At 38.3% G+C, this 24,238-nt stretch overlaps 1 protein-coding gene across 3 annotated transcripts; it reads right to left on the bottom strand.

The window, feature by feature from the left end:
- Positions 1-1,234: 1,234 nt before the first annotated feature.
- On the bottom strand, positions 1,235-24,162 carry LOC311066089 (zinc-binding protein A33-like). 3 transcript variants are annotated; one of them, XM_084087085.1, is made up of 7 exons: positions 23,796-24,152; positions 8,547-8,807; positions 6,773-6,868; positions 6,330-6,560; positions 6,234-6,256; positions 6,034-6,152; positions 1,235-2,233 (listed from the first exon to the last, which is right to left on the bottom strand). In XM_084087085.1, exons 1-7 carry the CDS (start codon positions 23,928-23,930, stop codon positions 1,728-1,730), a joined length of 1,371 nt encoding a protein of 456 aa, XP_083943211.1. In that variant the 5' UTR covers positions 23,931-24,152; the 3' UTR covers positions 1,235-1,727. The 3 variants fall into 3 exon arrangements, with proteins under 3 accessions (XP_083943211.1, XP_083943210.1, XP_083943209.1); XM_084087084.1 differs by lacking the exon at positions 23,796-24,152 and adding an exon at positions 9,900-10,049 and having other exon boundaries at positions 8,547-9,118; XM_084087083.1 differs by lacking the exons at positions 1,235-2,233; positions 6,034-6,152; positions 6,234-6,256; ... (1 more) ...; positions 6,773-6,868; positions 8,547-8,807 and adding exons at positions 11,946-17,275; positions 18,574-18,692; positions 18,774-18,796; positions 18,874-19,104; positions 19,317-19,412 and having other exon boundaries at positions 23,538-24,162.
- Positions 24,163-24,238: the final 76 nt, after the last annotated feature.

The following is a 24,238-nucleotide window of genomic DNA, read 5'->3' on the forward strand; positions in this document are numbered from 1 at the left end:
GCACTTCCAGGAGTGCCAACACACACGTCTCGTATCATGCACCTGTCATCAACAAGTGCCTGGAGAACAATAGATGGCCATCCTTTGAGATTAATGTAATCGCGGTAATCACAAGATGCGCCAAGGAATTATGGTATGGAATTTCATTGGCCTCCGCTACATTTGGCAGCCCTCACGTCATCACGCACACCATCTTATCGGTAAAAGGCCAATTGAATGGAAACAGGCTGGAGACGGCAAATTTCGTAATGTTTTTTTTTCCCGCATATTCACTTTGTCGATAACAAAACAGCGCAAAAAGTGGATGTAAACTTGGCTAATGACACCTTCTTCACATAATTAAATAAATCCTCCAGCTGTGAAACATTAGGATGGTGAGCAAATCCCTTTTTTAGCTGTTTCTTATTATTGTCGACTGTCATGTTGTAATGAAGCCATTGAGGTTTTGAGTCAGTTGCTCAGTTTGACCTCTAGATGTCAGTAAAGCTGCTCACAGGGACTGAGGACTGATTTTACATCAGCAAGTCTTTCTTGTTCAAGTTTTCTTATACTTCTATTTATTACTTTATTTTGGATTCTTTTATATCTATTTCACTGGGGAAACACAAATAAACATTTTGGGTTCCCACTCATTTTGAACAAGTATTGTTTCCATAAACCCTAATTATCATCCCAAACATTTCATCTTTCACTCTTTCACATTAAAGCTGCAGTCGGTAAGTCTGGCAGATTGGGTCGACTTAGACAAAATTTTTAATATTTACAACTCTCATGCCCCTCCCCCACTACCACCGAGCCCCCTTCCCATCAAGGTTGAGCTCGTCAGTGCGTCACTGTGCGTGTGTACCAGATTTTCTGTGAACGCGTCCGTCTCTTCAGCATCGATCAACACCATGGACTGGAGGTAGGCTGTCCTGGCTAATCTATCCATAGATAGCAATAACCGAGGAATTGGAAGCTTGTTAGTAGATTTTCTCTCCGCCATCACGCTTCGTACAATCTTCAGGCGAACTTCAGGCGTGTCGTGTGCATGTGATATTGTAACGTGCGCGAGGGAGGGGGGATCTGTGGCGTGTGCATGACCTGTGATTGACAGTCAGATCTCACACCCCCCACGCTCCAGGTGGAGTTAGAAGCTCGGGTTCTTTTCTAAAACAACCTTATTTATGTTGTTCTGTCAGATTATAGTGTCGATTTCACTGAATATGATTAAAAAAAATTGGCCGACGGCAGCTTTAAATCACAATCACATTTTTTTATTTATTTAAAACGCATAGTTCAAGGGATCATCAGCAAGAACCTTTTACATCCATTTATTCCAATGAACAAATGATTCCAATGAACAAATGATGATTTACTGCTTCAGTGATTTGATGTAATACAAGAAAAAAATATGATATATAATCATATATAATTATGATACAAAAAGTTAAGAAATTAATAAACACACATTGACTGAAATAATCGGGTAAATGTCAATTATCCTGAAAACATGAATGCTAAAACGGTCTCTAATCGGTCTAATTGTGTGAAGTGGAATATAAATGAACTTCTTGTTTATTGATCTGAGTGTTGCTGTAGTGCTGGATATCAGTCATGTGATCATCACGGCCCAATCACAGCCACCGTACTGATATTCAGATCAACAGCACTCTTACTCATGTGATATAGATTAAATATTGGAAACATGATGAAAGCAGGAAGATCCAGATCTACAGGAGTGACGTTTACTGACTATTGACCGGTAAGATCCTCAGAGAATCACAACAACAGAAGAATGGAAAGAGTGTGTGAGTGAAGGTGGTTGTGAATGTGTGTAGATGTGTGTTAGTTACAGGATCAGAGAACGACACCGTTCCTCCGTCATAGTCCAGATTCACTCTCACACAATCAAGCTTCTGTTTAACAAGAAAAACAGAATCTAAAGGCACATCCTCCTCAAAATACAAATCAAGATACTCCACACTCCAGACATCAGTGTTGAAGAAAACCCTTCCCTTCCTCTGGTTTGATGCTGTAGTTACTCCAAGAGTCCAGTCTGTACTGTGTTTAACCTCCACATCCCAGCAGTGTGTTCCTGAGTTAAAACCCTCTGAACCCAGAACACAGTCATAACAGTCAAATCTCTCTGGATTATCAGGAACAGGTTTATATGAGCGGTATCGCACACTGGTCAGATCATCAGACACGACGAGACTTGAATCTGCAGTGTTTGGATCCAGAATCACAGGAGCTGATGAGACATCACAATCGTGTTAGCATAATGCTAGCAACAAGCTAATCGTGTTAGCATTTTGTTAAAGGCATGTTTGCAAAATGATAATCATGTTAGCATAATGCTAAGAACATGGTAATTGTGTTAACATCATGTTAAAAAAAAAGTTAATTGTTCATCATGTTAGCAACATCAAGGTATATGCAGGAATCATAGAGATGAATTTACTACCTTTTACTACCTTTTTTACCACCTCCACAATATTTTTTACTACCAACACGACATCAAGCAGCAGCCCTTTTGTGGGGGTGTGGGGGGCTGGGAGGGGTATGCAAAGCACCACTTACTACTTACTATAAGGTACACGGTCACACCCATCATACATATTACACTAATGTTTAATTGTGATCATTAAGTATTGTCATTGTCAATTATGTTTTTTTGTAGTGTCGAGTTGAGTTTCAGTTGCCCTTATCTTAACCCTAGCCCTTGAGTTATCCTAACCATAGCCCTTAGCCCTAATAAGCTGAATAATAACCTTGGCACTTTGTCATTGCTATCAACTCCCGACTCACTCAGGGCTCGACATTAAGCCTTTTCATGTGCTTGTCCTTTGGACAAGTAAATCAAGTCAAGTCAAGTTTATTTATATAGCGCTTTTCACAATACAGATTGTTTCAAAGCAGCTTCACAGTATTAAATTAAAATAATACATCAATGTTTGTTTCTAGTGGAAAACGTCCACGTTTGGTAATGCTGATCAATAGTATTGTTGATTGATTAATTAAATTAAATATCCCCAAATATCCCCAACTGAGCAAGCCAAAGGCAACAGTGGCAAGGAACCGAAAAACTCCATCAGGTGACCTAATGGAGAAAAAAAAAAAACCTTGGGAGAACCCAGGCTCAGTCGGGGGCCAGTTCTCCTCTGGCATTTATGAACTAGAGGTCGGATTTAACTGTAAGATTAAAAGTATTGTATGAATGCCTGGCTGAAGAGATGCGTCTTTAATCTAGTTTTAAACTGGGAGAGCGAGTCTGAGCAACGAACAGTATCAGGAAGACTATTCCAGAGTTTTGGAGCTAAATGTGAAAATGCTCTCCCTCCTTTGGTGGATCTGGATATCCTAGGTATGACCATAAGCCTCGAATTTAGTTATCTTAAAGAGCGCAATGGATTATAGGGCGATAGAAGATCCGTTAAATAGACTGGAGCTAAGCCGTTTAGGGCTTTATAAGTCAGTAGCAATACCTTGTAATTAATACGGAACTTTATAGGTAACCAATGCAGTGATGATAAAATTGGTGTTATATGATCATATTTTCTTGATCTAGTAAGAACTCTAGCGGCGGCATTTTGGACTAACTGTAGCTTGTTTATTAAGGATGCAGGACAACCAGCTAATAAAGCATTACAGTAATCTAGTCTCAAGGTCATGAACGCATGAACTAACTTTTCTGCATCAGAAACTGATAGCATGTTACGTAGCTTAGCAATGTTTCTAAGGTGGAAAAAGGCTGTTCTTGTAACATATGAAATATGATTTTCAAAAGACAGGTTGCAGTCTAGTATAACACCCAGGTCCTTTACTGTAGAGGATAAAGTAACAGGACATCCTACTATGTTAAAGTTGTAGTGTGAGAGATTTTGTGGGCAGTTTTTTAAACCGATGATTAGTACCTCTGTCTTGTCTGGATTTAATAAAAGAAAATTGCGCGTCATCCAATCTTTTATATCTTTAACACACTCTGTCAAATTGGATAATTTAGCGTTTTCATCTGGCCATGATGAAATATATATTTGAGTGTCATCAGCATAACAATGGAAACTAATTCCATGTTTCCTTATAATATTTCCAAGTGGCAGCATATATATTGAGAATAATAGAGGGCCTAACACAGATCCCTGCGGCACTCCATAGTTTACTGGAGTTATGATCGATTTTTCTCCATTTAAATAGACAAAATGGTAGCGGTCAGATAAGTATGATCTAAACCAGCTTAATGCTTGTCCTTGAACACCAGTATAATTTTGTAGTCGATCTAAGAGTATTGTGTGATCTATATAGAACGCAGCACTAAGATCAAGTAAAACTAGTATTGAGATACAGCCTTGGTCAGAAGCTAAAAGTAAATCATTTGTTTAAATCTGTCATTCACTTGTCCGAGTAAAAAAGTTGCTTGTCCGGAATTTTTTTGGTGTGCGTGTGTGCAGTAAATATAATTTATTCTGAAGAAATATCCTCATCTGTGTTCAATCAGCTCTGATATATTTAAATCTGCATATTGTCATATCTGCACCTTTAAAGGGCACCCCCCCCCCCATTTTAAGAAAAAAATCTTATTAAATGTATGCTGCTTCTTCAGTTTTAAATTTTATCAATAGATTAAATTGGAATAGCCTAATAAGATAATATAGGGCTGTTGTTACCCAAGGAAGGGCTGATCAAATTAAATCATTTACACTGAAAATTTACAACTGCATTAAATAATGTTATGAATATGAGATCGTTTTAAATATTTTTCAATATACAAATAAGAAAAGTTGGAAAGAATGATAGTTTTAAACATGAAAGTAAACCGCCAGTAGGTGGCGGCAGGCGACCGTCTTAATGAGCGAGTCATTGAGTCATTCATTCAAACGATTCGTTCAAACAACTGATTCATTCAAGAATGAGACAGATGTTTATGAATGGGACATTGAATCTTTGACTCAGCCAGTTCGTTCAAAACGCTGAATCATTCAGTAATGAAAACACGGTCAAGTGTTGCTGTGAGATGCTTTACGGTTCTGCTGTGATCTTTGTTTGGAATTATTTTCGTGGCTGAAACAGAACAAAAACAGTCAATATTGTGTCTAAAATGTAAGTGACTTAATTTGAACTGTTTATTGAACTGTTGTATCAAAAGCAATGTCACATTTTCAGTCGTGATGGTACTCAAGAAAACAGCACTTGTCGTGTGAGGTTGCTAAACTGTATCATATGTTAAAAATATTAAAACACATTTTGAATTTTGGCACTGGCAGTATGTTGTTAACAGAGTTTAAACTGAGTTTACATTTGTTTGGATTTCTCCTCGAGAGGCTGCGCGAGCCTCAACAGCGCAACCTTGTTACCGTCAGTAATAGCCTACTTATCCACTATCGATCGCAACTTACAATAGGCTAAATATAATACAATCAGAATCATTCTCTCATTTTAGTGATTCCCTAGTTATTTTTGTTATTTTTATTTTTTTGTTATTGACGTTTAAAGGAGAACTCCGGTCAATTTTTTTGTAAATTTGGAGTGCTGTCAGTACAGAGAACAACGACAAAAATCGGTGTTGCCTACATGTTATCCTCTTTTTAAAATTTGCACCCTGTTGACTTCAATAGGGCAAGTTTTAAACCTGCTTTTAGCCTCTTAACATCTTTGATGTGTCATTACAAGTGCCCAGCCATGTGAGTGATTCCTTCAGAGTGAACGCGGGTCAATCTGACTGCAGTAGATGTGAAAGATATGGATAAAAATGATGTTAATTCAGCCAGCGCTCATACCTGTATTTACATCCTGTTTTCGGTCGAAGTCCACAGTAATCGATTGTATGATCATAGGTAACTAAACCAATGCGCATGAACTCGACAATCGATTACTATGGACTTCGACCGAAAAAAGGATGTAAATACAGGTATGAGCGCTGGCTGAATTAACATAATTTTTATCCATATCTTTCACATTAAAATTGACCGGAGTTCTCCTTTAATCAGGCTAACTCAGTTCTAACTCTCCACCCATCCATCATGTCCAGCTCAGACCTCCTGCTGTCAGACTCACTGTTTTGGACGATGTCCTGCATCTTCTTCCAGACTCTGAACGGCAGGTTGCCCAAGTATCGTGGCACATGAATCAAAGCTCCAGAAGCCATCTGTGGATCCGGCTGTGAGTTCTGGACTCTGGAAGAACATTCAGGAGTCAGAACTGCAGTGGCTTTGGATCAGAACCAGAGAGACCAGAGACAGGAGCAGATCACTCACCTTTCCATTGAGACTGGGAACTCCTGCAGAACAAACACACCATTTATCATCAAGAACTCAATCAATCATCAATCAATCAACGATCTGAAATCAGACCTTCAGAAAGCAGACGTCATTGGCTTTCATCATCTCCTCCATGTCTTTGATTGTGTGTGAAAGAGCTGAGATGTGTGTGTTCATCTCCTCCAGCTTCTCCTTCATCCTCTGCTTCTTCTGCTCCTCTTCCTCCCTCAGTGCAGTGACTGTAGCTTCTTCTTCATCTCTGAGAAACTGATGAAGCTTCTCAAACTGCTGTTTAATCTGACGCTCTGTGTGCTCAGCTTGAGACTGAAATCAAAGCACATTCACTTCAATCATCTCAATCGACACACATCATTAATATCCAAGATAAACTCGGATACCCGACATAAAACGGATCCAGAAGCAGATTGCTGCTAGTCATTTACAGAAATAATAAACTGGAATCTATTATATCAGATCATAACTGTATATAGTGATCCAACAGCTGTAATGAAAATGACTCATTTCTGTTTCCTCACCTTGATGTGTCGAACTGTTTTCTCAAACTCTGCTTTCATTTTCTCATTGCGTTTAAGTTTCTCCTGTAAGGTCTTCAGTGCTGTATTGAGCTCCTCCTAGAATTGAACAAAAATATATTAAAACACCAGATTACAGTGAAGAGAAGACAATACAGGGAAAAAGTAGTAACACGGCGCTATTGAAATGCGTTCTCCGTAAGGGCTTGTTAATACTTTCGCCTGGCTCCTCAGCGCGAGTCTCCGCAGACTGTGTGCGCACCTCCCCAAACGGACGAGACGTTTACTTGATGCGCTCGCCGTTGTACTTTGAAACGATAGGGGGCGGCTCGAGTAATTGTCCTCTAAACCATCAGGAATCAGAGGTGAGAAGAAGAAAGCTATACACACGTGACATGTTTATTTTAGTACACCACCACCAATACCACACTACAAAAAGAATCGTGTAAAACCCAGTAAACCCTGAGATTATTACTCGTCACAATAAAACAAAATATATGGATATGAGAATGTGTATACAACATAGCTAAATTAACGATCTCTTACATATTTTCTTATTTCACTAAACATTTCATTATGTTTCCTTAACATTTTTATTAAACATGGATCTTTGTTCATTAAAAATAGTTTTATGCTATTGAATGCTCATTTTTTTAAATTTAAGCAGCTAATTTAGACGTGCAAACTGGGTGCCGGTGTGGTGAGAAGTTTGAGCTCGGCCAGATTCGGCTCTAAGTCGTGCATCTTCAGATGTGGAGCCGCGCGCGCCGTTACAAAAAAAGCTGTGCACACCGCTAAGCGAAATGGGGGGTGTTTCTCAAAACCAAGAATGCAAAGAACGGACTTGTGTTCTTGGGGCGAACGCTCTTGCTAGTTGTTCTTGGAAGAATGAACTCACAAGGTGACGAGCGCACAGAACGCTGATGACAGTTTGAGACGATGTGTTCTTGCTGGTATTGCGCAATAATCTCCGCACAGACGCCGTCTGCAGTCCCCACACATAATGAGAATTATTGATAACAGCCAGGCTTTATCGCCCAAGCCTACCCTCAGCTCAAGGGATTACTCTACAACTGTACACTACAATATAATGTATAACAATAAAGCAACGCTTATGGAGATTCTCACTTCCGAAAACGTTTGAGCACATTTTCGATTCGCCATAAATTTTTGTAAAAATGCCAATATTTGAAATCTACAGTTTATTTCTCGCATCAAATGTTCTCAGAAGTGAATTTAGTGATGAAATAGCGTACGAAATTGTAGAAACGCCCGGGGTCTTGCGCACCCAACCCGCACGACCACCCACACCGCAATGATGTCATTTTTGCCACACGAACCTTCACGCTCGTGCGGACGCGTCGAGTATAGTGTCAGTTACTGACGCAAGGCGAGTGAACCGTATCAAAAGGGAACGTTCCAGTTACTAACGTACTGGTTTCCCTGAGATAACGAGAACGAGCATTGCGTAATTTGTCGTGCTACTGTACGCAAGTCGATGTTTCCGCTAATTAGTAGAAAAATTCAGATGAAAATGTATTTTAGCGCGACTTAAATAGGCAGTCGGTCCCGTCCGGTTTGGCGGACTCAAAAGCAATTTGTCTGTGCAAGTGCAGAGATGTGTCAGGCTTCAGTATTTTTAAAGTATTTTAAACTTTTTCCCCATAAAACGTTGCTCGTGATCTCAGTGAACTGAGAATACGTTAGTAACCGGAACAATCTGTGTTTATGACTCGTTATGGTTCTTTACATGTGAATCAAGAAACATTTGTCTTACCTTATATGATGAAACCACTTCTCCGATGGGTCTGAATGTATGATTGTCATGTTGTTTTGAATCTCTGCACACTAAACACACAGGCTGTTTGTCCTCCAGACAGAAGAGTTTGAGTTTCTCACTGTGTAAACTGCAGATCTCCTCAGACCCTGATGAACGCCTCTCATTTCTCTCCTTCTGGAACGTCTCACACAAGTTTCTTAACACAAGATTAACTGGAGGAGGACCTCTTAAGGATCTTTTCCTGCAGACAGGACACTCCTGAGATTTCTTGATTCTCCAGTACTTTTGAAGACACTCTTTACAGAAACTGTGACTACATGATAAAAGAACAGGAGCCTTGAAGATTTCACGACACACAGGACAAGAAAGTTCTTCTTCAGATACATTTAGTGAAGCCATTTTCACTGTTTGAGCTCCAGCGTTCTAAGCTTTACTCTCACTTTCTGAACGATGGCTTAAAAAATAAATCACCATGAGAATCACAAAGATCAGAAACAAACTTGTTCAGAAAGAAACTTCTCAAATTCTTCTGTAAAGTTTTCCCCTTCGTACTCCACTGATCGCTGATTCTTTATTGCGTTTGTCGAGACAAAGTCATCATAAAAGAAAAGAGAAATAACAAGTCAGTGTCTTGCATATTACAACCGTTCAGCACATTACATGGACAACGGCAACCCATGTATGACTTTTGCATAGTAATGCCTGAATATAAACATTAACAACTTTAAACATTTTGCATATTCAGCATTTACAATTGCCAAAGTGACACTAATCAATAATATATATATATATATATATATATATATATATATATATATATATATATATATATATATATATATATACATACATTAATATACATAACATTTTCACTAGTATTTAACCTTTATCTAAATAATAGCATGAGAATGATATAAAAATACATTTAGAATACAATCCATATTCTCAGTGGAGAACATACTAAGTTCGTTGTCTGATGTATTACTTTGAATGAAGAGACACATGAAATTCACTCTTCAAATACATTCACTCAAATGTAACATAACACACAGTTTACAGACATCACCACAGATTAAACGACCACGTATGTAAATTAAAGATAATTCATAACGCTAAACAATATTATCTCTTATAGATTCGAATATTATTTCTACGTTAACCATTTATGTGGCGGACTTTCGCGCTAATCGTGGAGCACTAACGTTAATGCTAATGCTAACCGCACTGAACTCATGACAACTTTTACTAAAGTATAAATATCAGCTTTAAACACATGCAACTCGTTCGTATTATATTAACAGTGTTTATACTTTAATCGAAAGTGTGTTTTGCGTTAGAATTTGCAGTTACCTGTAAGTAATAAGAAAATGAAGAGAACGCTATGTGATGGCTTCTTCTTCTTCTTGTAGGATTCCGGCAGTGTAGAGACGCTGCTGAGTGTATTACTGCCCTCCACAGGTCAAAGTTTGATCTAAATTCCTACATACAGTCAAGCCTGGTTTATACTCGACGAGTCCACACGAGCGCGAAGGTGCGCGCGGCAAAAATGACGTCATTGCGGTGTGGGCGGTCGTGCGCGTTGGGTTCGCGGCATTTCGCCTGGCGGTGTGCGCGACATTTTGCGCGCGGCGCCGCATCCGAAGATGAACGACTTCGAGGCGACTTTGTCCGAGCTGGTACGTCTGTACCAGCATATATGATCCCTCCATGCGGGACTATAGAGACAGCCAGATGGCACATAATTCCTGGAGAGAAATTGCAAAGACGTTGGGGAAGGAAGAAGTTTTTTGTCGAAAAGTATGGAAAAAATCTGAGAGACAAAGCTAAGAAAAAAGTCCATGGAAGAAGTGGCGACCCAGGTGGATACAAGAACAATCCTTCGATATTGAACGAACTTGGTTGGCTGTTCCAGTTTGTAAAGCACCGTGAAACCGATTCCAATGTGGAAGTTGAGGTGAGCAATATTTTTGTTTAATTACTTTTTCTCTTTTAAAAGAGATTTTTTGGGGGGTAATTTAATTTATATGATACACTGTAACACTCTTGCAACTGTTATTTGTTTGAAAGAATTAAAAGAGCAGTTTCATGTTTAATTAATAAAATGTTATTAGAAAAGTAATACATTTACAATGTTGAACATGTAGCTAGTAATGTGCCTGACGAACTGAAGTACATTGTGTTTATAAATATGCATTCTATATTTTTGTCTTGTTTTCAAAGACTGTGTTTTTAATTATTTTTTACATATTGCATTTTTTAGGAGGAAGATAACACGAACTCCACAGCAGATCAGACACAAGGAACAAGCATCTCCAAGGCCGGACTTACCATTGGGCTTGACTGGGCTCAAGCCCATGGGCCCCGCCCAATAGGGGGCCCCGCCCGTTTACGTTTGATTTTTTTCAATAATATGTCAGTCATTTAATTTTTAATTTAAAGTTTGTGGCCTGGCCCTGCCCTGCAATGAAAAATGTAATTTAATTAGCTAAATTAAATGTCAGTCATCTTGAGGTTTGCTGATTGGTTATTGGCAGTTACGTAGTGCCTCGTTTACTGCCGAACCGATGAAAAAACCTGTTTGCATTAGACAGTAGCCGCGTTTCCATTAGGCTACCCTTCAAATTGCGCAAACTGAAATTGCGAATTGAAAATAAGCACAATGGAAACACGTCAATTTCGCAAAAAAAAAGTTTTTACGCTCGCATGAGGTGGTTTTTCAGTCAATTCGAAAAAGGAATATTTCGCAAAACTGCAATGGAAACAGTTTTTGCGCATTTACAGTCACCTGACTTAGAAGACGCGGTGTGTTTGAGGTCCATGTATAGCTACGCAAATAATAATAATTTTATATTATTTAATTATAATATTTAATTGGCTATATTTAGAAGACGCTTTTATGCAAAAAAGGAACAAAGCTGTGTGGAGCGCGCACTGCATGACACGGAGGCGCAAGCGCGAACACTTGCATTTTCCTATCAACAGTGGAAACAACTTAAAATACTCTATCATTTCTGGTCATACAGAAAATAATAATACATTATTCTATTCTTTTATTTGTGTAAACTCACAATAACAAGAAAACGTGCTTTTGTAAAATAAAAGAAAACAATCAGACGCACTTTCATGATCTCCGTAAACTGGAGCGCGAGAACTGAAACAAAATATAGCCTATGTAGGCTAAAGCTTGAAATGTCCACTTTAAAACGAACTAATTCGAATCGAAAGCTAATACCTTCTGATTAATCCATATGAAAGGTGCATTTCTCTCTAAAAGCGCATCTGCTTAACAGATGAAGATGTGATTTTAGCCAAAACAATAGTTTTTTAATAGGTTAATATTAATGGCTCTTCTCATTCAGCACTGTGGGAAAACACCAATTCCAGGTTCTAATTTGGCCTTAGAAAACCAGTAAAATCGACATGTTTTCCATATTAATTTGTGAATATTTTAAATGTTTAATAAAGGGGCAAAAAGTCAAACAAAAATCTGAAAATTCGTCGATATTTACTTTTTTGCGCAGCAGTTGGTGTAGCCAGTTCAAATTAAAATGTTGGTGTTCAACTTTGCATTTTAAAAAGACAACAACCGTTCATTTTTCGTTTTTCAATTACGGGTTAAAAAAGGAAAAACGAATGGACACAAAAGTAGCCTACATGGATCGTTTGGACAGAATACGAGACAGAGTTCTTTATTAAATTCATAAAAGAAACAATAATTAGCCTATAGGAATACTGGATTCTAAAACTCAAAGAAATGGCACAATCAAAACATAATGTTTTCCAGGTAAATAAGTGTTTTATTCTCATTCTGACCAAGACATTTGTGCATTGCAATAAACATGATCACTTTGAACTTTTTTAATCATTATTTATTTATTGGAAAAAACTTTTTCAAGCTTCAATCAGTGGTCATATAAATAAATGATTACGTTTTTTTAACATGTAACACTGTCTACGGTACCAGTCACCTTTTGAAAGTAGCTTTGCACTTCAAATAACGATTGGATCGATTATATTCTTACGCCACCAGATGGCGACAAATGACTTTTAAAAAACATTTGTCATTGAATCGTTCATTCAGGAGATTCGTTCAAAAATGCTGATTCATCTATGAAACAAGTGTATTTGATTGAGGAATTGAATCATTCATTCAAACCCAAGTTTTTTTTTTAAATAATTCAGATTAATTAAACATTTTTAATAGACTTCAGCAATTTACATAAATTATGTTATTTTGTTTAGTTGTTTGTTCAGAATCGTGATCTCTATTTTTATTCTCAGTTTATCCAGAATTGTGTAGCTCTAATATATAGCTTGTGTATGTATCATTTTGTTCTATTTAAAGTAATGTATAGAAGGTAGGGCCCGAAAGTGACTCAAGTCCAGGGGCCCCCACCACCCTAAGTCCTGCCCTGAGCATCTCCATGGCCACAGAGTCACATGGAACATCTTCATCTTCTTCACCACCTTCAACAGACTGTTCTGGAACACCAGAGACAACAACCTCGAACTGCTCCTCACCAGCGCCATCACCACCTCCCATCTCCCCACTTCCTGTAACATTGCAGATTCCACCATCTCCTACTCCATCTTTGCCCTCCCTACAAACACCTTCACCGAGAGACAATCCACAGCATCCCTTCCAGTCGCCATGTACTTCATCCCGCAAAAGAAAACGGAACATTGAAGACGCCCTGCTAAAGAGATTGGAGAGGCTGGACGAAGAGAGGCAAAGTGCCATGCAACAGGACAATGAAGACTACAGATTTGCTTTGGTTATGGCTGACATGCTTGCGAAAGTGGACCCAAGGAAGAAGCTTGATGTAAAGTTCAAGCTGAATCAGGTCCTTTTTGAAGCACTGAGGGACAACGATGCATAGACTTTTTTGCATTTTCTTCCCAAGACTTAAGTACTTTGTTTGTAATGTGTGTAAAGTTTTTTTTGTTGTTGTTGTTTTTGTATGTAACCTGTATTATTTAAGATTAGAACCCTAACCTAACCCTACAAAAGAGATTTGTATATATAGTTTGCTGTGAAATAAAAACAAAATCTAAAGACTTTCTTTTGTGTACCATTCATCAGTGTCTTCACAAATAAACATAATCGCTGCAGTACAGTGATAAACCTCATCCTTTTGTCTCTATACATAGAGAAATTTGCATTGATGGGCGACCATAAAAGCCACTCATTTTGTGAATAGGACCACATTTGCATTAAGTACCCCATTCACTCTTAGAAAAAAGGGTTCATTGGGGTTCTATATAGAACCATAGGGTTCTTTACTCAACTCCAAAGAACCTTTTATGCTAAAAAGGTTCTATAATGACAAGAAAGATCCCTTTTGGCACAAAGGTTCTTTAGGCTATTCATTCATACATTACATTATTCTGCAACATTTTGTAGTTGTAATTAAATTATTGTTTATTAAACTGTTGTAGTAACTTAATATCACATTTTAATCATGCTGATTTTTTGAGGAGAAAAACTGAAATGGCACTCTTCGTGTGATATTGATTAACTGCATAAAATGATATACATATATACATTTTCTAACCCCCATATCTTGAATTTTGTGATCATTCACATGCATTCATAAATGCATTTGAATACACTGAATAATGCAGTGAAAGAACGCACTCAAAATGCACACGCGCACTAGTATAGCTAGACTTCATCATGTAACTTTACATTAGCCTAGATGCGTGCACTCTGTAGGCACGATTTGTTTAGTTTTTGAAATATACTTGATAATGTTAAAGCGCACATCGTTAAAACAAAAAATACGATATTATCGCAGACGATTTAGCTATATCGCACACCCCTATATTGACCTTATCGTCATCATCATCATCATCATTATCATCATAACAAGAAATACATAAGGAAAACATACATAAGGGCTCATTCTAAGCCATTTATAGCTGAATAGGCTTTTGTCTTGTCTTAGCCTTGTTTGCTGCTCTTTCATTTCATTCTTTGTCATTTATGTGAAATTATTGTACCACAACTAAACAATTTTGCATTATGGATTTAAATTTTTTATCTGTTGAACAGCAAACATAAACAAAAAGAAGTAATAAACTCATTATTTTCATTAATTTTACAAAGTAAACAATTTGTTTGCATTTGCGCGAGCATATTCACGCAGCGCTGTCTCGCGAGTGCAGTGCAGTGCACGTCACGTTTTTGAATTCCAACGGTCGAGAAGAGAGTCAAGAGACTGATGCCCGTCTGCTGATTTAAATTGACGGTCTGACGGAAATATTGTTGTGGTAAGTCAGAAAAATACATCGATTTTTTTAAGTAATTTACTTGTTATAAGCTTTAAACCCATTAGTAATGAAGTTGTCAATGTTTCTACAGCGGATTTACACTAAAACACGAAAGAGCCTGAACCGCGACAGTGTCACAAGTTGCCTTACATCGGTAAGTTTTGTTGTGCTTGTTGCAAACTGTTACATTTTGTGTTTTCTGATCCTAAGCTTAAGTTAGTTTTTAACTGCAGATAGTGCTCTAAGCTAGTTTTTGACCGCACACTCAAATGGTCATGAAGAACAGCCCTACAAGAGCGCTTGTGCGTTCAGCTTAGGGGCGGTTCTAGACCCTTTTTAGGTGGGCTTCAACCCCCATATTTTTAGTCTCAGCCCCCCTAAAACTATAATCAGCTATCTGAATGATCAGGCCAGTGCTGCTTCTTCAGTAAAGTGTATCATTCTCTCTTGTTTACTGATCGACCCCCCTAAAGGTGAAATCCTAGAACCGCCCCTGCAGCTAGTGGTTAAATGTACTCGCACTTCGGCTCAGAATGCTTTTATGATGCTAGATAATTGTAAACAGCCCAATGTGAACACTATTGTGATTCACTTCAACCTTTTCAAACTTTATGAATGATTATTTTATGTTCAAGTCAAGTGGTGTCTAAGGAACTGGAAGCAGGCCAGGGTTCGGCTGTTTCTAAAGCACACACAGCTTAAAGGGATAGTTTAATATTTACATTTACAGAATACAACTTTACTTTTTTTCATGGTAGACTAAGAGGTCAATAAAGTAGTGACATGTACATGATGTGAAATTAATAGTAACTTTCTGTTTTCCTTTTCAAGATTACAGATGATGTCTGCAAATGGCTCCAAACCATCAACCAGGAGGCAATGGAGTGCCTCTTTGCTACTTATTTCGTATTCAGTGTGGAATACCCCAAGCACATCACTCACACAATGAATTTTGTTGAGCACTACCTGTTTAAACTCTCCAGCAGCTAAAAAAAAAAAAAAAAACTGTCTGTCCCAGTGCTCAAAATGTATAATCAATTATCATAATACTTTGATATGTCATGAATAGTGCTAATGTTAATTTGTAAATATGAGGCGATTGATGTTATTCTGAAATGCTGATCTGAATTTGAATCTGTAATTACAATTCTTTATGAGTGATATTAATGTAAATTTGTAGATTTGAAGTACTAGATGTTCTGAAATGCTTAAAAAGGGTTCTATATAGAACCTTTTAGGGGTTCCAAATACGTAGCGCCTGATAGAACCTTTTCTTCTAAGAGTGTATATTGTAATCGGCATGGTCATGATTGCATGATCTTCATAAAAAATTATGATAGCCTAAAAAAAAACTGCTTTAAAAAACTGCTTTACAACATTGGGTATTAAGTGGCTTGGAAATGCCAGAAAAAAAACCTGAAACTGTTTTTTAAACCTAAAAGCGCCAGGTAAACTCCGAATGACACGACAGACAGCACTTTCCATCAAGTTCTCCGCATCTCCAATAGTGTAAAGGAAAGAGCCACTCGCAAATAATCTTAGGGCAATGCAAACAGTTTGTGCTGTAGTTAAAGCCCGACTCTGACAAGTCGAAAATAAATGTGCGTTTCCAACAAATTAAAAATGTAAACGACAATCTCACGAGTCACGAGAAAAAATATATATCTCAGAAAGTGCACTATCGCGCTGCGCTGGACTTCCCGTATCAGCTCCGCTTGAAGCCGCAGTCTAATCCTGTTAACATGAAATAAGCTGCTCCCGAGCAGGTTTAAGTTTGCGCACCTGTTGCTATGACAGCAAGTCCAGGATGAGCGTCGAAGAACCAAACAATCCAAGATCATGCCAAATCGCCAACAATCAAATCCAGCTAACTGAGTTAGCGACGTATGAAGAACGGGCCCCAGATCTACAGGAGTGACGTTTACTGACTTTGACCGGTAAGATCCTCAGAGAGCCAGAACAACAGAAGAATGGAAAGAGTGTGTGAGTGAAGGTGGTTGTGAATGTGTGTAGATGTGTGTTAGTTACAGGATCAGAGAACGACACCGTTCCTCCGTCATAGTCCAGATTCACTCTCACACGATCAAGCTCCTGTTCAACATGAAAATCAGAACCTGAAGATACTCCAAAAGACACTCCGTACATCGCACTCCAGACATCAGTCTTGAAGAAAACACCTCCCTTCCTCTGGTTTGATGCTGTAGTTACTCCAAGAGTCCAGAATAAATCATAAATCCAGCCTGAACTATGTTTAACCTCCACATCCCAGCAGTGTGTTCCTGAGTTAAAACCCTCTGAACCCAGAACACAGAAATTATTGTCACAGGGAAGACAGTCAAATCTCTCTGGATTATCAGGAACAGGTTGTTTGCTCCAGCTGTTTCTCACACTGGTCAGATCATCAGACAGGACGAGATATGGATGAGCCGTGTTTGGATCCAGAATAACAGGAGCTGATGAGACACAATCAACAGATGCTTTTACACTCGTCCTGTTGATCAAACACATTTTCCTCTGATCACTGTCAGTGCTGTTATTAGTTTCACACTCGTTTTTATCATCAGCGTTTAACGGCATCAACTACAAACATTAAATATGAGATTCAGACATTTGTGTCCATCAAGAGAAACTGATACTTTGGGAAAGTTAAATAACAATAAATCAATGAGATCTGTTGAGATTTATGCTGTAGATGAAAAACTGTAAGTGTGTGTCTGATCTTCAGCATCTGATCATCTTCATTTTATTGGCTCTTATAGTCTGTGTTTTGTTTTAAATTAGTTTATTATGACTGTCTGTTGGGTTTGACTTACTATGTTGACTTGATAAATTATTATTATTATTATTAGTGAAGGCAAAGCATCACTACTTACAAACACAAATCATCTTCAACACTTCCTAGCCACGCCCTAGCAACCATTGTCGAGCGCCCTAGCAACCATTGTCGAGCACCCTAGCAAACCAAATCCAAAGAGGGATATCTTGTAATCTGAATGTCATAGAGGAGTTGCGGTTGGTTTATATCATTCATACTAGCAAGCAGCCTTTGAAGTAACATCATTTGCAGCTGCCAAGCCCCTTCCTAGCAACTAAACAGAGTACCCTAGCAACTGTTCAGCAAGACCTATATCTCTGCACCAGAACATCGCAGAGACATGGTGATTGGCTCCTTTGACTAATGCTAGCAAACAGGACTTCCATCATGCTACACATGTTGGCATGAATAGCTACATGCTAATAGCAATTAGCTAAGTGTTGAAACATGTCAAAAATGCTTACTAAAACACAGTAGCTGCATGTTAATCACGTTAACATCATCTTAATCATTTTAGCATCTTGTTAAAACGTGCAAGCAACATGGTGGTTGTGTTAACATTATACTATAATTATGCTAATAATGTTAGCATCTTGTTTAGCAAAATATGACAATCATGCTAATATCATGCTAACAACATGGTAATCATGTCAGCATCTTGTTTGCAACATGCTAATTGTGCTACCATCATGTTAGCATCATGTTAATTATATTAGCATCTGCCCAGTTCTGAGTTAATTTATTATTCCGAGTTTATTATATATATATATATATATATACATATATATATATATATATATATATATATATATATATATATATATATTCTATCTATCTATCTATCTATCTATCTATCTATCTATCTCTGTCATGAAGAGCCTTTAACTCTCCACCCATCCATCATGTCCAGCTCAGATCTCCTGCAGTCAGACTCACTGTTTTGGACGATGTCCTGCATCTTCTTCCAGACTCTGAACGGCAGGTTGCCCAAGTATCGTGGCACATGAATCAAAGCTCCAGAAGCCATCTGTGGATCCGGCTGTGAGCTCTGGACTCTGGAAGAACATTCAGGAGTCAGAACTGCAGTGGCTTTGGATCAGAATCAGAGAGACCAGAGACAGGAGCAGATCACTCACCTTTCCATTGAGACTGGAAACTCCTGCAGAACAAACACACCATTTATCATCAAGAACTCAATCAATCATCAATCAATCAACCAATGATCTGAAATCAGACCTTCAGAAAGCAGACGTCATTGGCTTTCATCATCTCCTCCATGTCTTTGATTGTGTGTGAAAGAGCTGAGATGTGTGTGTTCATCTCCTCCAGCTTCTCCTTCATCCTCTGCTTCTTCTGCTCCTCTTCCTCCCTCAGTGCAGTGACTGTAGCTTCTTCTTCATCTCTGAGAAACTGATGAAGCTTCTCAAACTGCTGTTTAATCTGACGCTCTGTGTGCTCATCTTGAGACTGAAATCAAAGCACATTCACTTCAATCATCTCAATCGACACACATCATTAATATCCAAGATACACTCGGATACCCAACATAAAACGGGTCCAGAAGCAGATTGCTGCTAGTCATTTACACAAATAATAAACTGGAATCTATTATATCAAATCATAACTGTATATAGTGATCCAACAGCTGTCATGAAAATGACTAATTTCTGTTTCCTCACCTTGATGTGTTGAACTGTTTCCTCAAACTCTGCTTTCATTTCTTTATTGCATTTAAGTTTCTTCTGTAAGGACTTCAGTGCTGTATTGAACTTCTCCTAGAATTGAACAAAAATACATAAAACACCAGATTAGAGTGAAGAGAAGACAATACAGTGATATGAAGTATTTGCCCCATCCTGATTTCTTCTGTTTTTGTGTACATCTCATACTAAATCTAAATCATCTCATACTGATTTAGAAATTAAGAAATTGAGGAAACACAAAGTACAGTTTGTACAGTTTGACAATGATATTTATTGAAACAAGTTATCCAATACCAACTGGGCCGGCGTGAAAATGTATTTGCCCCCGTAGTTCCTTATTCCTCAAATCTATGAAACTGCATTTATAATGTAGTTCAGCTGGACTAAACACAACCAGTCCTGATCACTGCAGTCCTGTTCAATCAAATCAACACTGAATACTGAAGCCTGATTGGTTCACGTCTGTGCACCTCTACAGAAAAATGGCCTTTCAGCCCGCCAAAACGGACGGGGCCGACTGCATATTTAAGTCGCGCTGAAAACTATTATAAGAAGTGTTCTCCTTCAAACGCGAAAATCATCTCCTCGCTGTCTCCAAAGAGAAGATTGGAGCCTTTCTGCTCATCGTTGAAACAAGCCTCAAGCAGCGGATTAACGGCTCTTCGACACCTGCAGCTCTGTGCTTTTCCCCTGCGGCTATCCAACTCTTCAAGAGAAAATATCATTATTAAAGGGGTCATATGATGCGATTTCTTGTTTTTCTTTTTCTTTAGTGGCTGTTTAAGTTCTGCAGTGTCACAAAGCTCAAAGTCTCAAACCCAAAGAGATATTCTTTGTAAAAGATATTCTTTTATTCTCGCTGTATTATTGTTGCCGCCGGCGCCGGCATGTCGTGGAGACGCTGTGAAACTACTTTGTTTTCCTTCCAAAAGAGGACAAAATTAGAAAGCAGTGGTTAAGCTTTATTTACACTGTTCCAGAAAAGTACAACCAAAATATTCTACTGTGTGCTGCGTATTTTTCGGAGGACTGTTTCCAGAACCTGGGAGAGTACAAGGCCGGCTGTGCAGAAAGGCTGATTCTAGAAAGTGGGCAATTCAATCTTTGCTAGTACAGTCTGGCACTTCTGACTCACAGACACAACCTGTAAGTATGTTTTCATATTTTAATAATTTGCTACTGACTATTCAAACGCGACTTTTGAGCAGTATAGAGTACGATCACAAATGCAGACATGGTTTTATGCTTACAAAGTGTTCTACCCCCGTAGTGCGACATGTAAAATGATGGTATAAAGGCCCTTTCACACCGGATGCGAAATGAAAAAGCGAATAGTTTGTGTGCGAATAGTTTGCCTTCAAAACCATTCACATCAGCCATGACGCGAATTTGCGACGTCTGTGACGTTCAGAGCTTCAACATTCCAAAACTTTCGCGCCGACAGATGAGAAAACATGGACACTTCATCATCATCATCATCATCCAGTGAAGACGAGCTTTTCATTTTCTTTAAAAGACAGAAAAGAAGGTTTTGGGTGCACCCAATCTTACAGAACAGAGAGTCTGAAGGGGATTATGCTAATGTCCACTTTTAGTTTCCTTTTCCTCTCACATAGGTGTCCCTGAGGTTTTTCCACAGTTTTTTTGTGTCTTCAACTAAACACAGAGTGTTTTGTCAAACATAGTGCGTTTTGCATACTAAAAGCAGCCCTAAATAGTCTCACTACATTTTGTTACATGTTCAAAGTAAACACGGTCTCTGTCTCTATCTTTGACAATAATAGTGTTAGCTTTCTATCACAAATGTAGTTTAGCCGGCTAGCCTACACAGCACAGGACTGTACAACGACTAAAACTATCACACAACACACTCACAGTCGTGATAACCGAGTTGGTTGGCAATGCTACACCAACACATTGTCTTTTTAAATCGTTGTCCTTGTAGTTTGTGATTGGCTGAAGCCTTTTCTGTCGCCGCAAAAGTAAAAAAAAAAATCGACATTGAAGCGAAAAAAATAAAAGCCGTTTTTTCGCCGCAGCACATTCGCGTTCGGTGTGGAAGCACTCATTACACAAACAGCTGATCAAAAAATAAAACCATCACGCGAATTATTCGTGCGTCAAAATCGCGTCCAGTGTGAAAGGACCTTAAGTCAAAATAATCAGTAATTATGTCCCCAATGAAATAAAACTTTACCAATCTGATACGTTCTGTGATTGGCTGTTTTTGGCCTAATCGAAGACCTGATCGCACAAAGATCTTTGCTTCTCAGAACGGCCGACCTTCGGCCTCTCTCGCTACAGACGCCCTTCTGCCTGCTCTGGCATCAGTCAAGCGAGTTGGTGATCTGCAGGCTCTTTCAGTGGACGCGTTCTGCCTCGAGTTTGGGCCTAATGACAGTAAAGTCATCCTTAGACCAAGACAAGGCTATGTGCCTAAGATGCTTTCCATGGCCTTTAGAGCTCAGGTCATAAAGCTCTCTTCCGTTCTGCACTAGTAGCACGGTGCTCTTGGATTGCGTTCCCCATAAATGTCAGCTACTTGTGCAAGGCGAGTGAACAGTATCGAAAGGGAATGTTCCAGTTACTAACGTAACCCTGGTTCCCTGAGATAACAGGAATGAGTATTGTCTAGTTTGTCGTGCAACTGTACACTCAGGCTTGTGCAAAATTCAGAATTGGCCTCCATTGAATTCATGAATTGTAATTTGAATTGAATTTACTCCGCCCCACAGGACGTTGAATTGAATTTGAATTGGAATGACAGGAAGTGGAATTAAATTCATGGCAATTCAAAGAAATTCCACACAGTCACACAACAGAAAGAATGTGTTGAGTCTCGCATGCATTCAGTGTTAGGAAGGTTACTTTGAAAATGTTATTGCTTACTGTTATTAGTTACCCATTATAAATGTGGTTTGGATTACTTTATTTGGATAACTTTATCAATGCAAAGCAATTTCGTTTTAAGTTGATTAGTAACTAATTGAATTAAACATTTTACCTCAGTAATACAACTAAATACAATTACATTAATTTTGTAATTTAATAACAGAAATTTCATTTCACGTAACTGTTTACTCCTCAACCCTGCATACATTTTGTTCTAAAATAGATATTGATCAAATTCTTGAAATAAATTACCCCCTCAATGTTGTTTAATTAGTTTTGTTCCAATGTAATTTTCATTTCAAAGTAATCACACAAACACAAAGTTGTTGTAAATGCAGTTATCATTTATTCCAATGCAAAAAATTCTCTTTGTCTCTAATTCTTGCATCTAATTCTCAATAGCTCCTCAAATGTTTTTTCATTGAGTCTGCACCGTTCTGGTCTGAATATCTTTCCTGCAACACTAAAGATTCTCTCAACAGGTGCAGAGTGAAGTTGTAAGGGACTTCTGAAACTTAAAAAGTCCAGTGTTGCCCATCAAATTGTGCTTTCAAACAAATGTCCACCTCAAATTGTTTAGCAACCATTTTAAATACTTGGTTAAAGTAAAGCATTCTGGGAAATGGAGTCATGTTCCATCATGTTCCACAAAATTACAATTACAATAAATCAAACTTAATTATTTGTTCTGTGACTAGAGCTTTTAACATTCATTGCTGGGGGAAAACATATCATTTTAATGTAATCTGTACAAGTAGTTCAAACTAATATCATTTATAATGCAATCATATCTGACATATACTGTAAAGCTTCATTGTTAAACACTTCACTTAAAATATGTATGTGAATTTCTTTGAATTTTTATTGAATTGCAATTCTGCTTCCTTTAATTCAAATTCGAATTGCAATTCTAGATCCTGTTTTTGACATCAATTCAAATTCAATTCAAATTCAAGAATTGAATTGGAATTAAGGAGTCATTCTCAATTCAATTCTGAATTGTGCACAAGCCTGCTGTACACAAGTCGACACTGCCGCTTATCAATAGAAAAATTCGGAAAATGGCTTTCGGTGTAACTTGAGTAGGCAGTCGGTCCTGTTTTTGCGGACTGAAAAGCCCTTTGTCTGTGCAGGTGCAGAGGCGTGAACCAATCAGGCTTCAGTATTCAGTTTTCCTCATAAGCGTCAGTTACTGATGCATTGCTCATGATCTCAGTGAACTGAGGTTACGTTAGTGACTGGAACGATCTGTGTTTATGACTTGTAATGATTCTTTACATGTGAATCAAGAAACATTTGTCTTACCTTATATGATGAAACCACTTCACTGATGGGTCTGAATTTATGATTGTCATGTTGTTTTGAATCTCTGCACACTAAACACACAGGCTGTTTGTCCTCCAGACAGAAGAGTTTGAGTTTCTCGCTGTGTAAACTGCAGATCTCCTCAGATCCTGATGAACGCCTCTCATTTCTCTCCTTCAGGAACGACTCACACAAGTTTTTTAACGCAAGATTAACTGGAGGTTCAGATCTTGAGATTCTCCTGCAGACAGGACACTCCTGATATTTCTTGGTTCTCCAGAACTGTTGAAGACACTCTTTACAGAAACTGTGACTACAGGATAAAAGAACAGGAGCCATGAAGATTTCACGACACACAGGACAAATATAATCATCTTCAGCTGCTGAAGCCATTTTCACTGTTTGAGCTCCAGCAATCTAAACTTTACTTTCACTTTCTGAGCGACAGTTTAAAAAACAAATCACCATGAGAATCACAAAGATCAGAAACACACTTGTTCAGAAACAAACTTCTCAAATTCTTCTGTAAAGTTTTTCCCTTCGTACTCCACTGATCACTGATTCTTTATTGCTTTTGTCGAGACAAAGTCAGTATGGCAGAAAAGAGAAATAACAAGTCAGTCTCTTCCTGGTTAGTGTTGTAAGAGGTGTAAGCCTGAAAAACTGGAAGAACTGGAAGATAGGGCTACTCTCTGAGAGAA

This window comes from Abramis brama, assembly GCF_963993115.1.
Source record: "Abramis brama genome assembly, chromosome: 16".
Classification (NCBI taxonomy): domain Eukaryota; kingdom Metazoa; phylum Chordata; class Actinopteri; order Cypriniformes; family Leuciscidae; genus Abramis; species Abramis brama.